Source organism: Fukomys damarensis, unplaced genomic scaffold (genome assembly GCF_012274545.1).
Source record: "Fukomys damarensis isolate Sample0158 unplaced genomic scaffold, DMR_v1.0_HiC HiC_scaffold_17, whole genome shotgun sequence".
Classification (NCBI taxonomy): Eukaryota; Metazoa; Chordata; class Mammalia; order Rodentia; family Bathyergidae; genus Fukomys; species Fukomys damarensis.
This window is the reverse complement of record NW_022900929.1, coordinates 31,478,604-31,492,285: the sequence shown is the minus strand read 5'-3', so window position 1 is coordinate 31,492,285 and position 13,682 is coordinate 31,478,604. Positions and strand designations below refer to the sequence as shown.

Here is a 13,682-nt window from a genome sequence, read left to right as displayed (position 1 = left end):
GAATTTCAGGGAAGAAAGCTGGAGGAACTGACTTCATTGATGAGAGACTAATGAAATGCAGTCTGCTGTGGCATGAAGGATCTCAGATCAGAAGAATATCATGTGTGGAATGACTACATGGTAAAGACACTAACTGTTTCCTTATGTCCACACTCTTTCCACCCTTCTGGTAAAGTATGCCAAGTTTTGGCTAAGCATCTGGTCTCTGAGCTAGAGAAGCTCAACACAGCCTTTTCCTTAAGTTCTGGCGAGAGAGAGGGATGTGAGCACCAGGATGTGTAGATGAACCCTGACAAAAGAAGCTGTTTCTCCTCCACTTCCTCTTTCCACCTTCCACAACTGCTTGGATTCAAACCAATTCTGATCACACAGATGAGGTACATGGCAAGCACTGTCCAGTAAGACAGAAGAGGGGCCTCATGCTTCTCACAAAAGGGAAATGATTCTAAAAATTTGAAGCTGCTATTATTTAGTTCTAGTAAAACCAACTGAATCAAAAAAGGGTGAAAAAATATAAGCTTAAAAAAATTACATTTTTACTGCAGAATGCATTAATAAATAAAAAAATTTAAATTTCCTGAAAACCAAAATAGCTATTTTAAAATGTTTATGAGATGCTTTAAAAAAATTAATGTTACCCAGCAGTAGAGCCCAGCTAAGAAAATAAGCCTATGTTAAGAGAGAGCTGTGAATGCCCAGAGGGTTAGCAATCCTACATTACCTCTTTAATAGCAGATTCGCTCACGGTGCCTGGGCCGATCTCCATGTTCAGGTACAGTAAGGCATACAGATACCCTGCCCGTCCATACAGCAACTCATCAGGGAGCTCAGACTCCTGGCAGACGATGGTTTTATGCAACTGCAAAAGTCTAGCCCACAAGAAAAATTTTGTTTCCTAGAAAATGCCTAAAATAACTTCTCCTAGCTAAGTCACCTCATCATTTGAGGGATTATCTATTATTATTTTTAAATTTAAAACTATGATTCAAAAAATATAAACCCAGGAAACAAGTAAAACGTCACTGTACTAATTCCTTGTCAAATATCAAAATCAAGAACAAAACATCTTTCTGCTCAAAATTTCTGCCTTCATATGTATTCTAAACCATGTAATAGAAGATATTTCATCTGAAATCCATCGAAAGAAAGTGATTTAAAATTACTGAAATGTGCCCAGGATCAGGCACAGGCCTGACTCCTTTAAGTTTTCAACAACAAATATCAGCTGACTGCCATAAGCCAGGTGGTCTCCCAGGCCCTCTAAGTCAGCCCTCATTTCTGCTTCTTCAAGAAAGAATATAAAGCAACAGGCTCACTGAATGCACATACTCAACAAATGTTCCATCATTAGCATATCTAATCAGTTATTTATGGGTGGGTTTTGTCATTTTCCTGGATCTAAGGCACATAAGCTAGTTTTCACACATTGGAAGTAACCAAATTGCTTAGCAAGAATGATTAAAGAAACATGTTTGTTCTCCCCAAATTAAAGGAGTTCGATGCTTGGAAAGAAACAGAACACAGGACCCCACCATTATGCTTAAGACTAACACACAAACCTCTCCACTTTTTTGGGAGTCCTGTCTGTAATAGTAGACTAATTAAAAACAATTTCCTTTTTCAATGCCTTTCTACTGAAAGAACATCAACTGAGAATTTGGAGAACACATTCAAAGCTTACTTTGTGATGCATTCCTGGGACTCGCAGTCACTCCTGAGTTTATGATATATCACAGCTCCCACAGCGAGAGGCCCAGCATCTCCACAGAGGAAAGTGACCCTGCGGCCATTCAGGTTCCGAAGTGTTCTCTTGACATAATCCAGGGATCGGAGTAGGTGAGTCTGGTCACCAGTGACCCGGTATAGCTGCAGGTACAAGAGGGCTATGCCTGGAACGAGTCCCCACCAAACAAAAGCACTGTGAAGTTTCCTCTCACCCTGGGGGTGTTCTTTCATAATTACATGAACTCTTTTCTTCTGTGCAATCCCTATGTCTTAGAAGGGGCAACATCAACCCAAAACATTTCTTTAAAATGAAAACAAAACAAAAAAACAAGACATAGAAATCAGGGTAAAGAATAGATTCCAGAGTTCTTAATGTACTTGTTCCTTTAGTTTGTTATACAGCTCTCTGGATGATCCTAACACATAGCCAGTATGGAACCTGACAGTCGGAATTAAAAACAACCCTTTTCAACACCAACAGGACATATTATAAGTAAGAATTTTTAGAGGAAACTTGTTCTACTAATAGCATGTTATTTTCCTTTCCAAGTATATTTTCCTTCCCCAAATATTCTTTGTATTTTATTTCTGGTTAACCAAAATATATGGTTTTATATTTAAGATAAATTTCTTTGACCCTATAAGTGAACTGGGTCTGTCTGAGCATGTAAGTCTGAAATATTTAATTCTAACATCAGTGAGTAAATGTTGCACTCATAAAAGGCAAAAAATAAGTGAAACATCACTAAAATGAATGCAAATATAAGTTCAAGGCCATCATATTTGATTATGAATCACAAACGCAGGCATTGGTTCCTGGTGTCTCTGACATACATACGTGCATCTACACTGTTTATTAATTAAACTGTAAAACTTTAGCCAGAAATGATTCTAAATTTCTATGTTAATGATCATTAGCAATTTAAGAAGACTTTAATCCATGAAAATGAATTACTTTATTTCATTTATAAACTCTAAATAGCTATTACAATGTGTGGCTAACTGGTAAAATTGTTAAGAATGCCAAGTTAAGACAAGTCTATTTTGAAATTACACTTTTTGATATGAAGTATATTACTGGTTGCTTATAAAATTAAAATAGAAACCTTCATGTATGTCAATAATTCAAATTGAGCACAAGCAACAGGGTAAACAGTTTATGAAACATACTGAAGAAAATCAAACACAACTTGTCACAAGACTAAAGCAACAACTACACCATAAGGTACATTTTCTATTACACATTTCCACAACTCTATATTAGGTTAAATAAACAATATTATAAAAATAAGATGTACTACATATTATAGGTCAAAAATTAAGGTGGAAAGCATTTCTTTAGAAATAAAATTACAAAGCACTTTATCAATAAAGACATAGTTCAAGATTTCAAGGATATAAAACATTACCATTTTAAAAGAAAAGGAAACTTCAAATCCAAGTCTTATATCTCATGATCCAAGAATAAACATCAGTTACTATCCCAGATATTCTCACCTGTCCAACCAGTATAAGCAGAGCAATCATGAGGATCAGCTGTCTTCAGCCCTTCTTCCATTTGCTGCAGAAGATCTTTGATTTTGGTCTGGATCCTCCTACTGAAATTTTGAATGATCTGAGAAGCAAAAGAAGAAAGAAATTCAAACTGCACAAGAACAGGACAATGTTGCAGTAACAATCTAAGTTGCATGAACATAAAGATAGTAGTTATTTGTCTTGGCCCATTTCATGGTCTCATGGACTTTTATAAGGTTAATGTTTTAATGACCTGTTTTTTGTTAGTGTTTTTTGACCTGTAATATGTTTAACTCTTGCCCTCGATATATCATAACTCTTAAGCAGAATCATGAACAATAACTTACAGAAACCAAAGGGGAAAAACAGAAAAAAAAAGGATAGATTTGACTACACAAACACTTTAGCTTCTAAAAGTAAAGAACACAGAGAGCAAAAACATTCAATCATTTGATTAACGAAATGCAAATAAAACAAATACCATAGATTTCCTCTAGTATTTTTTATGTTGTTTAACTCTTCTCTGGTCTCCAGAACTTCTAATGAGAAATTAGCTATTAGTCAAGTCCTGCTATATGTGTGATGTCCCTGCTTCTTTCCAAATTTGCTCTTTATCTTTGCCTTGTCTGGCATCCTTGCACTTATTATACTAGATGTCTGTTGGGTATTTTGCATCTATAATTTCTTTGATTGAATTTATCAATTCTCAATCACTATTTCTTAAAATATTTTTTCTGTCCCATTCTTCCTCTTTCTTCTATGATTCTAACTGTACATATTGGAAGGTTTGAAATAATCTAATAGTTCCTTGAATCACTATTCCTTTTTTATACTCTCAATCTTTTTTCTCTTTATTTTTCATATTGGATAATGTTTACTGATGTTTTTAAGTTCATTCAGTCGCTTCTAAGTCCATCTAGTGACATTTTAATTTCAGATTTTTATCAATTCTAATCACCTATAAGATTACATTTATGTGTCTATTTCTCTGCTGAGATTTCCTAATTTTTTATTTTTATTCATTGAAAGCATACTTTGTTCTATTTAATGGATGATACGTATTCGCTTTACAGCCCTTGTCTGCTAGTTTCACTATGTGGTTCATTTCAGAGTTAAACCCAGTTAACTTTTTCTAATGAAAATGTGTGCAGAGCAGAATATGCCACCCCAAATATGCCTTCAGACACAAGGAGCACTTTTACCTGAAGGCAACTGAGAAGAAGCTGAATAAGAAAAACACTCTGCCTTCCTCTATGTGCCAGAAGCAAGAGAAATATTTAAAAGTATCTGTCTCTCCTATCAACAAGCGAAGACAACTTTAGACACTAACTGGCCTGGAGAAGGTTCTGGGGAATCACATAACAAACACCACTTACTTGCCTCCCACCATTTGCACATGCACAAATTTAGTCCTTTTCTTGTGCGTTTTCAAGTCTTTAAAAAGACTCTTTGTTGAAGATAAGATACTGTATACATAAATGGATTTCTAGGCCACCTTCCTGAGGTTTACTCATTCTGTGGGTATCTCCCAGTTAGATATAAAATATTCAAGTCCATGAACCTGTTTTTCTCGTATTGGTCTGTCTTTTGTTACAGGGTTCTGTCCCAACTAAGCACTCCAAAAGGGAGGAGAAAAAACGACCTCTCCCAAGCTGTTTCCTTGGTTCTATATGCACCAGGTAATTCTGCACACCCGTAAAATGGCAACTTGCTCGTGTTCAGTTGCACATTTCCTCCTTTAGGCAGACTTTTTTTCATCTTTAGCTGAGCTTCTGCGAGCCAGTCCAGAGAGCAACACTCAAGTCACAGCTAGGTACACATTTACACAAAATGTGGGCATCCTTTTATGTGGCTCATCCCTCCCCAACACTGACTTTAGCAGCCACAAACTCCACCTTTCATGAAAGCTGTAGCAAGTGATGCTGTTGGACAGCATTTCAGCCGCAGTAGAACTTTTTCAAAATTAAACTTGATTCTCCTAAACCTTGCCGCTGTTCTACCAATTAAGTCTATGTGGTATTTTAAATCCTTTGCTGTCCTGTTAACAATTTCGACAACATCTTTGCCAGGAATAGATTGCACCTTAAGAAGCCATTTTCTTTGCTGATCTTTAAGAAGCAACTCTGGCTCTGAGAAGCTGAGGTAGGAGATCTTAAATTCAAGCACAGCTTGGGCAGTTTAGCAACTTGGTGAGGCCTTATCTCAAAATTAAAAGAAAAAAAAAACGGTTGAGGATATAACTTAGTGGGAAAACCCTGGGTTCAAGCACGAGTGCTGAAAAAATGGAAAGAAGAAAAAGAAAGGAAAGAAGGAAAAAAAGAAGAGAGGAAGGAAGGGAAGGGAAAGGGAAGTCTCATCAATGGGTGTCTACCCTTGAACTCCACTGTTCTGGAATTGAAGATGATTGTAGGTCTAGAATAATGACTGGATACATGAGGAGCCATCCAGGATATCTGGAAAAGAATACTGTAACAGCTGGTAATTGACAATGCGTGGATTAGGTATGTCTTAGTTACATTTCTCTCCTTGCTGAGACAAAATACAGGACTCTCAAAGTTAAAGGGAAAAGGGTTTATTTAGCTCAAGTTTGTAGAGGTTTCAGTCCATAATTGGCCAGCTCTAAGGCAGAGTGGCACGTGGCAGAGGGGCATCAGAGAGGAGAAACAGTTCATGGTGCCTACATGGTAGCAAAAGCAACAATGAAACCTTAACAGTGTCTTTCTGCCCCTTTTATCTTATCCAGACTACTGGGATTAGGGTGGTACCAAACCAATCAGAGTACTGGTTTAGTAATCACACATCCTTAATTCCAGTTTCACACATTCTAGATTCAGTCACCCCAGAAAATGTCACCTCTGGCCACATGAGGCTTTCAGGGGACATCTAGACCCAAACCATAACAGGGTGTCTTACAAATCCTGAAAATAACTTAGTTACTCTTACTGTGGTACCCTTGGGCTTGAATAAGGGGAGGAAGAAGATATGTAAATTTATGGCTAACCAGCTTTATAGCTCCAGGTTTAGACAGACTCATCTTACATGATGCAGCAGTAAGTAGGACTCTGATCCAAAGTTCAAAGTAAAAAAGGACACAGACATAAAACAAAAGCTGAGATGCCGAGTTCTGCCACCCAAATGAAGCATCAGTGCTTTTAGCTAAGCCAGTCTCCAGGTCCTTGTTACAAAGTGTTGTCTTAGCCCCATGAGGGTTGGAATCAGTTTCTTCCAAGTTCCTGTTGTTGATATTCTGACCTCATCACACCAATCATAATGTTCTTGATCCACTGAGAATGAAACACCTTTTCTAGAAGTCTTTTAATTGACTTTGCCTAGAACCAGCAGAGGAATCACTGCAGCCTTGCAAAACATATTCCAAGAGGAAAAGACTTGCAAGTTGAAATGACTCTAACCCACGGGCTGCAGAATGGAAGCAGCGTTAACTGGCTTGAAAACAACATTAAATGGCATTATTTATCTCCATAGGCCCTCTTAGGTAGCCAAGTGCATTGTCTGTAAGCAGTGATATTTTGAATGAAATCTTTTTTTTTTTTTTTCTTGAGCAGCAGGTCTTCACAGTGGGCTGAAAATAGAAATATTACAGTCATCTTGACTGGCTGTTTCTCTAACAGAACACAGGTATAGTAGAATTGGTATAATTTTTAAAGGCTGTAGGATTTTAAGAATGGCAAGTAAGCATCAGCTTCAGTGTAAAGTCACATGGTGCATGAGCCCTTAAGAGATTCAAGCTAGGTACTGCAGCTCACTCCTATATTCCCAGCACCAAGGGAGGCTGAAGCAGGAAGACTGCAGGTTTGAGAACCAGCTGGGCAATTTAGCAAAACTCTGTCTAGAGGCGGGTGTAGAGGGGAGGGGAGACAGAGACAGAGAGATGGGGATGGGACGGGGGACTGATTCAGCTGCCCTTTGAAGTTTGAAAAAAGGTACTGACTTCTGCTTCCTGGCTAAGAAAGTCTCCTCATCACTTTCCAACAGAAGGCTACTCTCTGCCTTGAAAGACTGCTGTTTGGGTGGTATCTCCATCAGCCAATGAGCTAGATCTTACCTGTTATAAGCTTCTACATCAGCACCTGCTCTCCATCTTGCACTTTTATGTTATGGAGATGGTTTCTTAAACCTCATAAGCCAGTCTCTTTCTCTGCAGCTTTCTCACCTTCTCAGTCTTCAGAGAACTAAAGACTTGGGGCTTTGCTTTGGATCAGGTTTTATCTCAAGCAAATGTTGAGGCTCATTTGATATTCTATCCAAGCCACTCAAACTTTCACCACGTCCACTTTCTTATCACTCATGTATTCCCTGGAGTGGCACTTTTAATTTTCTTCAAGAACTTTTCCTTTGCAATCATGATCTGGCTAAACTAAATGTCATAGAAGGCCCGGATTTTGCCTTATCCTGCTTTCCACAAGCCCTCACCAGAAACTTTAAGCACTGGCAGCTTCTGATTTAAGTGAGAGATGTGTGCCTCTTGCATTCACTTGGACTCAGAGTGGCCAGTCCACTGGAGGACTCCTAGTCGGCACAGCCCCAACACTGTTGTGTCTCAGGCAAGAGAGGGGTCTGTGGAAAAGGGGAGAGGTGGAGGGCAGCCAGTAAGGGCAGCACTCACCACACACTAACCACCCACCACCAAGTGCACCATCTTACAGTGAAGAGTAATTACAATGAAAACATCAAGGATAACTGACTAAAGATCATCTAACAGTGCAATAACGTCAAAAGTCCCACCCTGCCCACAGGCTGAAGCCCTCATAACTAATAATCAGTATGCACATGACATAGGTATATCCATTTTACAACTAGTATGCCAAAGAATATTTCAGTTTACAGGTATATATTTCTGTTATTGTATCAGTATTAAATATGATTTTCCTAAGCATTATATTTATTACTTGCCCAAGATTATGACAGGTGAAACAATAGATTCCACTTAGTGACTAAAACAGAGCATTAGCTTTCAAAATTGTATCATTAAATGTTATTTAGAATAGTAAATTACAAACATTCCTACTTCATCCTGTGGCAAAATACCTTCCTTTGTGGGAAACCTCCTTTGGTTTCCACTGTAATCAAATAAATAAAGAATCATTTGCTTGAGAAGAAACAAACTGGAGTCTTTATGACATGTTAGTGACTAGTACTTAGCCAATGTCTATTCTCCACATTGCTCTGTTATAAAGAATCCACTTGTCAAAAAACAGGCTGTTTGTCATGAGAAAAAGAAAAGTTTATTTCAGTGAACAGGGACTAGAATCTGGGACTAAAACAAGGAGATTCTAGCCACTAGCAGGGAGGGAAGATTATATTTATACATATTCGGGGGAAGGTACTTTTATGACCTGGATGTCCAAGGATGGTCTTCTCAGGTGGGTATACAGTTACTGGACTTCTCAGCACCAGGAGGGTATTATGTCATATTCTGAGTCTATTTGCCCTTTTTACTGAGAAGTTACTATTGTTTACTGAAAGCAACTTGTTTTCTTTTTCCTGTTTCTTGGTTTAGGGCAGGCCTGACACCCTCCTCCTCCTATGAATTCTGATTATACTCAGAGTAACAATAAAATGTGTGCACTGGCAAATTTTGAGTCTAATATTAGATTATTTTATTCAGTTATTCTTTTGAAAAGCAAATAAACAGCCATGTGCCAGGTACTGTTTACTGGGGCAGAAAGTTTCAAGAAGTAAGATTGGCTCTCCCCTCCCATGTTCCTGGTTTAATAAGTATAAAAATAATTATGAATTCACATAATGTACAACATGACATGTCCAGGAAATGTATGTGCATACACACACTGATATATTAAGATATCCAATGGGTCTCTGGTATAGAGCTGCTAGGAAATGGTACATCTTGGAAGTCTTCAGTTTACATTTGGAGAAGGTATCCAGGAGTCTGCTGGGGTTATCATCAGACCCCTGCTCCCTGGACAGGGAAGTGACAATGAGGGTGGAGAGGACAGCAAGGCCCTGACTATGCCCAAGAGGCTGGGAAGGGGATCTTGCAGGACCTCAGAGACTCTTTTTATGGCTATGGGACATCAGTGGGGCACTGTGTGCGCCTGACAGCCAGGAGAGCTTGTTATTCAATGAGAAATGCTGCTGAACTTGCCTTGCACAGCTGTGTGTGACCAATTTATTGTAAAATACATGAAGCGACATCCTGTCTCAGTCTGCTGCTGCCCTTCACTAACATGACATCATAAAAAGCTTAAGGTGAAAATATAATTATCGGCCCATTTTACAAATGAGTAACAGGAAGTTCAGGGAGACAGGGAGAGTCACTTAGCAAAACTGAGAACAGTGAGTGGTAGATCTGGAGTTTGAACCCAGGTATGCAGGTCCAGACTCCAAGATTTTCACCAATATGCTAAGGATTTTTACAATAAGCAGAACAGACTCTCAAAATGTTCACCCCACAATCCTGGAATCTGACACAGATTACAGACATAGAAGTAAAGTGAATATAACAGATTATCCAGGTGGGACCCTTCTAACCTCATGAGCGTGGAGAAGCAGAGAACTTCCTCTGACTGCAGGCTGAGAGATAGGACAGGCAGAAAGTAAAGCAAGAGAAATGTGATATGTGAGAAGGATGTGACCTGCTCTTGCTAGAAAGGCCACCTGAAAACCAGAAGGACTCGGGAGCATCTGGAAGCAAAGACCAGCCATGACCAACACATGGCAGGGCCATAAGATCCACAGACCCATGACCACAGTAACTGGACCTCAGCTGAATGAGACTGGAAGCAGGTTTGTCTTAGCAGCCTCCAGAAAAGGATGTACTCTGCTGACACCCTGAGAAGCTCCAGGCAAAGGAAACCGCTGGACCATGCTGCACTTAGTTTTGGACACACACATAAGAAAATACACAGATGCTCTTTTAAGCTGCTAAATTTGTAGCATTTTTAAAATGGTAGCAATGGAAAACTAATACAACTTTCTTACTCTCTCCTCCCTGTGGGTCTTGAGTATTTTGTCCCAGCAACAAGAAAGTAACTAAGACAAGGATGGCAAAATAAGCCACCTCAAACTATGCCTTTGGCATTCAAATGACTTGGAATAACCAATAACAAAGCCTGCCTGGGCAACTCTGAGAAAGTTTCATGGAACAAGCAGCTCCACCCTGAGTGTTAGAGAAAGACAACGTTGCCATGTGGGTAGTATGGGGAAGGCAGTCCATGCTGAGGCACCAAGGTGATATAAAAAAGGTCTCTGTTGAAAGACATGCTCTTCCTGGAGAAACAAGTTGCTCTATCTGAAAAGTAAGGAATGTGCGATCATTCTCTTTCTGAAAGACTTATGTTCTTCTGCATGAGTGAAACATTTTGTTCTAGTATGAGGAAAATATTACTGCCATATATAAAAATATGGAAGCCTTAAAAAGGAAAGACCACTAATTTTTACAAAACTAATACAATCACGTCAAATAGTGAGTAAAAAAGCCTCAAAACAGATGTTTAATATAAATAACTCCTAAAATGAAAAAAGTAATTTTGAATAGTTATGCATGCATCAAACTTTCTGAGGAGAACTTACTAAGGAAATCAATGACATACTGTTAATATGGGAGATACCTCATCTAATTTAACTTCCTTCCTTATGGACCAGATAAAGAAACTGAAGCTAAGAGAGAATGATTTGCCTATAATTTTGAATAAAATAGCTTTTGACCCATGTCTTATGCAGGTGATGATATACAAAAGGTTACAACTGTATATACACCAGTAAATCTTTCTTAGGGAAGCTTTTAATGAATCTTTTCATTAGGGAATATGGACTGGGAAAGTGTATTTCATAATCAGATCTCCAAGGTGAATTATCTCTTGTAAATGATGCTTTGTGATGTATTACAAAGCCCATGGATTTGGTTTGCTAACACTTCATCCTATAAGCAAAAGTGAATAAGACAAGAGAGCAATAATCCTTACCTCAAAGTTAATTACCAAAGAGAAAAGGGGTAAAAGTTGTGATTTTCAACAGTACAAAGTTAGATGGTAATGGAAACATTTACCTCCACAGAGTGGGATTTTCAATAAACAGATCCTTACCTAAGCAGAATCTGTATCAAGAAAATGCTATTTGCTTAGATGTTTGAAAACACTTCCTTTTGCTATCAATAAGCATAGATTTACATAATTGAGTCTGGTGTTTCTTATCTCAAAGTTGGAATAGAAAATGTTATAGATTACCCATCCTCAGCCCTCTCTGATGTGTGTCGTAAAAAGTAGCAGATTCTTAATGTATTTTAAGAATTAGCAAAATAATAAATCTACCAATCATAACTGCTGTACACAGAAGACAGTGGAGCTCACTCACATTTATTTTCTCTTATGACATTCCTGTAACTCAGAAAGTACCTTTTCAAACCACTGTTTCTCTCTTGTTAATGTTCTCTCATTTTCATATTCAAGAAAAACACATCTATTTCCTCTTTTCTTTAGCACATAATCAATCACAACTGACACAGGTCCCCACCCCAACTTATTATTTTAATTGCAGAGATATCACAAACTCCTTTAGTAATTTCATTTTCTCTTAAACACAAGTCAGTGTGGTGTATAAATGAGGTCAAAATAGCACTTGTCCAGATGTAGAGGATTAAAAAAATATGCAATTTTAGAGCTCTGAACTTTGGACCAGCATTTATTTCATCTGAGGTTGAGAATGAAACCACCCATCACAAGCCTCTTTATTGATCCAGAGATAAGTTACAAGCAGACACCAATTCATTTCACTTCTTTTCCACTAATCCTTGTAGTAGCCTCCTAACCCCAAGGACAGTACTGAAAAAGCAACTGTTAATGAGTATAAATGGTAGATATTTTTTAAATGCTAAATTTCTAAATTTCCAGGAATTTACTTTTTTTGTTATAAAATGTTTGGACACTAAGTCACAAGTATAACGGATTTATATGTGTAAAACTAGAAAGAAAAAAAAACTAGAGAAAAACCAGTATTGACATTAAGTCCACACAATGATGACTCAAATCACTGAGAGGAAGAAAGGCTAACATTTATTAAGGGACTATGAGGTACAAAGTCAGGCAGTTTGGTTGGCAATTTGCATACTTTAATTCAATCATTGACATCTCTAGGTTTGGACCCATAATCCAGTTTTTAATCATATAAAACAAGAGAGGTTCAGAGAAGTATTTGCCCAACATTCCATGTTCAAACAATGGCTCTTTCAAAATGACTTTCCTAGTTTGGGCCACATTATATCTCCTTTTTCAAATACAAAATATATGGAGAGTCAGGAAGGTAAAGTGAGCCTTTGAACACAAGTATTAATAATAAAATAAAAAATATAATTGTGTGGTTTTACAAATATGAACACAGTTGTGCTGAAATTCACATTTTCCTTTATTTTCACTTATTACCCTCCCAATTTAGCCTATGTTTACATTCCAGGTGAAGGGTTTTTATGGTTTATATCTAGATGTCACTCCAAAGCCCCCTGCACTTATAGGTAGGGCTTTGGGGAGGTGGCTGGATAATGGGTGTGTGATACTGTACTATGGGTGTGATAACCCAAAGATGGGTTTAGCATAGTTGTGAAAGAATTACAGAAGTGGGAAGTACCACCCTGGGTGTAGGTGGCATCAACCAAAAGGCTTACAACCTGAATGGAATAAAAAAGGAAAGAAACGCTTGCCGCTAGTTGCTTCCTGCCTGTCATGCCATGGACTCTCCCTCCCCTGCTGCTCTGCCTTGGAACCAGCCAACCATGTGCTGAAACCTTTACAAACTGTGAGCCAAAATAAACCTTTCCTGCTTCAACTTGTGGGTCTCGAGTATTCTGTCCCAGCAATGAGAAAGTAACTAAGACAAGGGGGCAAAATAAGCCACCTCAAAATATGCCACTTTGACATAATTACTTGAATCTGAGCTTAAAATACTTCAAAACTAGCCTCACGTTTCTCTAAACTACCTTCTTCGCACAGTACGATATAAATTTTTCATAGAAAACACCCTCCCTAAAACAGAAGGGAACATTCTTAACACCCGAGGGAAGTCAAGAGAATTTTATACAAACAGACCTTATTAAAATAGCCTTACTATATACTGTTTCGTAGCTGCTTTCTCATATTTGTCTTTGTTCCGTTCGGTACAGGAGCATCTAGGTTTTGCCAGTTGGTGTCATTTTTTCTACGGGCTCCTGTGTCCCGTCGCACAAACATACAAAAATAATGTGTATGCTGTGCTCCTGCGCCATTCTCGGCCCGGCGAGAATGCTCAGAGATAAGTCCAGCTTGTTTTACACTCTTTGCCAAAGCTCGGGCTCAGAGGAGCCCAACCACAAGAGTGTTGTTTAGATGCAGCGCCTTCACGCGCGGCCCTAGGTCGTCCTCCACGGGCCCAGCACCACGGACAGCGGCGCACGCGCACACCGACAGGCGCGCGGCCACCTCCGGCAGAGGTTGCGC

General features: G+C 38.6%; 1 protein-coding gene across 1 annotated transcript in view; it reads right to left on the bottom strand.

The window, feature by feature from the left end:
- Lancl2 (LanC like 2) overlaps nt 1-13,682 on the bottom strand; it is a 30,025-nt gene that overhangs the window by 15,847 nt on the left and 496 nt on the right. Inside the window, exons 2-5 of the mRNA XM_033765284.1 lie at nt 13,315-13,395; nt 3,223-3,340; nt 1,682-1,889; nt 722-869 (exon numbers count right to left, since the gene is read on the bottom strand). Of these exons, the coding sequence (XP_033621175.1) occupies nt 722-869; nt 1,682-1,889; nt 3,223-3,340; nt 13,315-13,395 (555 nt within the window). The remainder of the gene's footprint in view (nt 1-721; nt 870-1,681; nt 1,890-3,222; nt 3,341-13,314; nt 13,396-13,682) is intronic.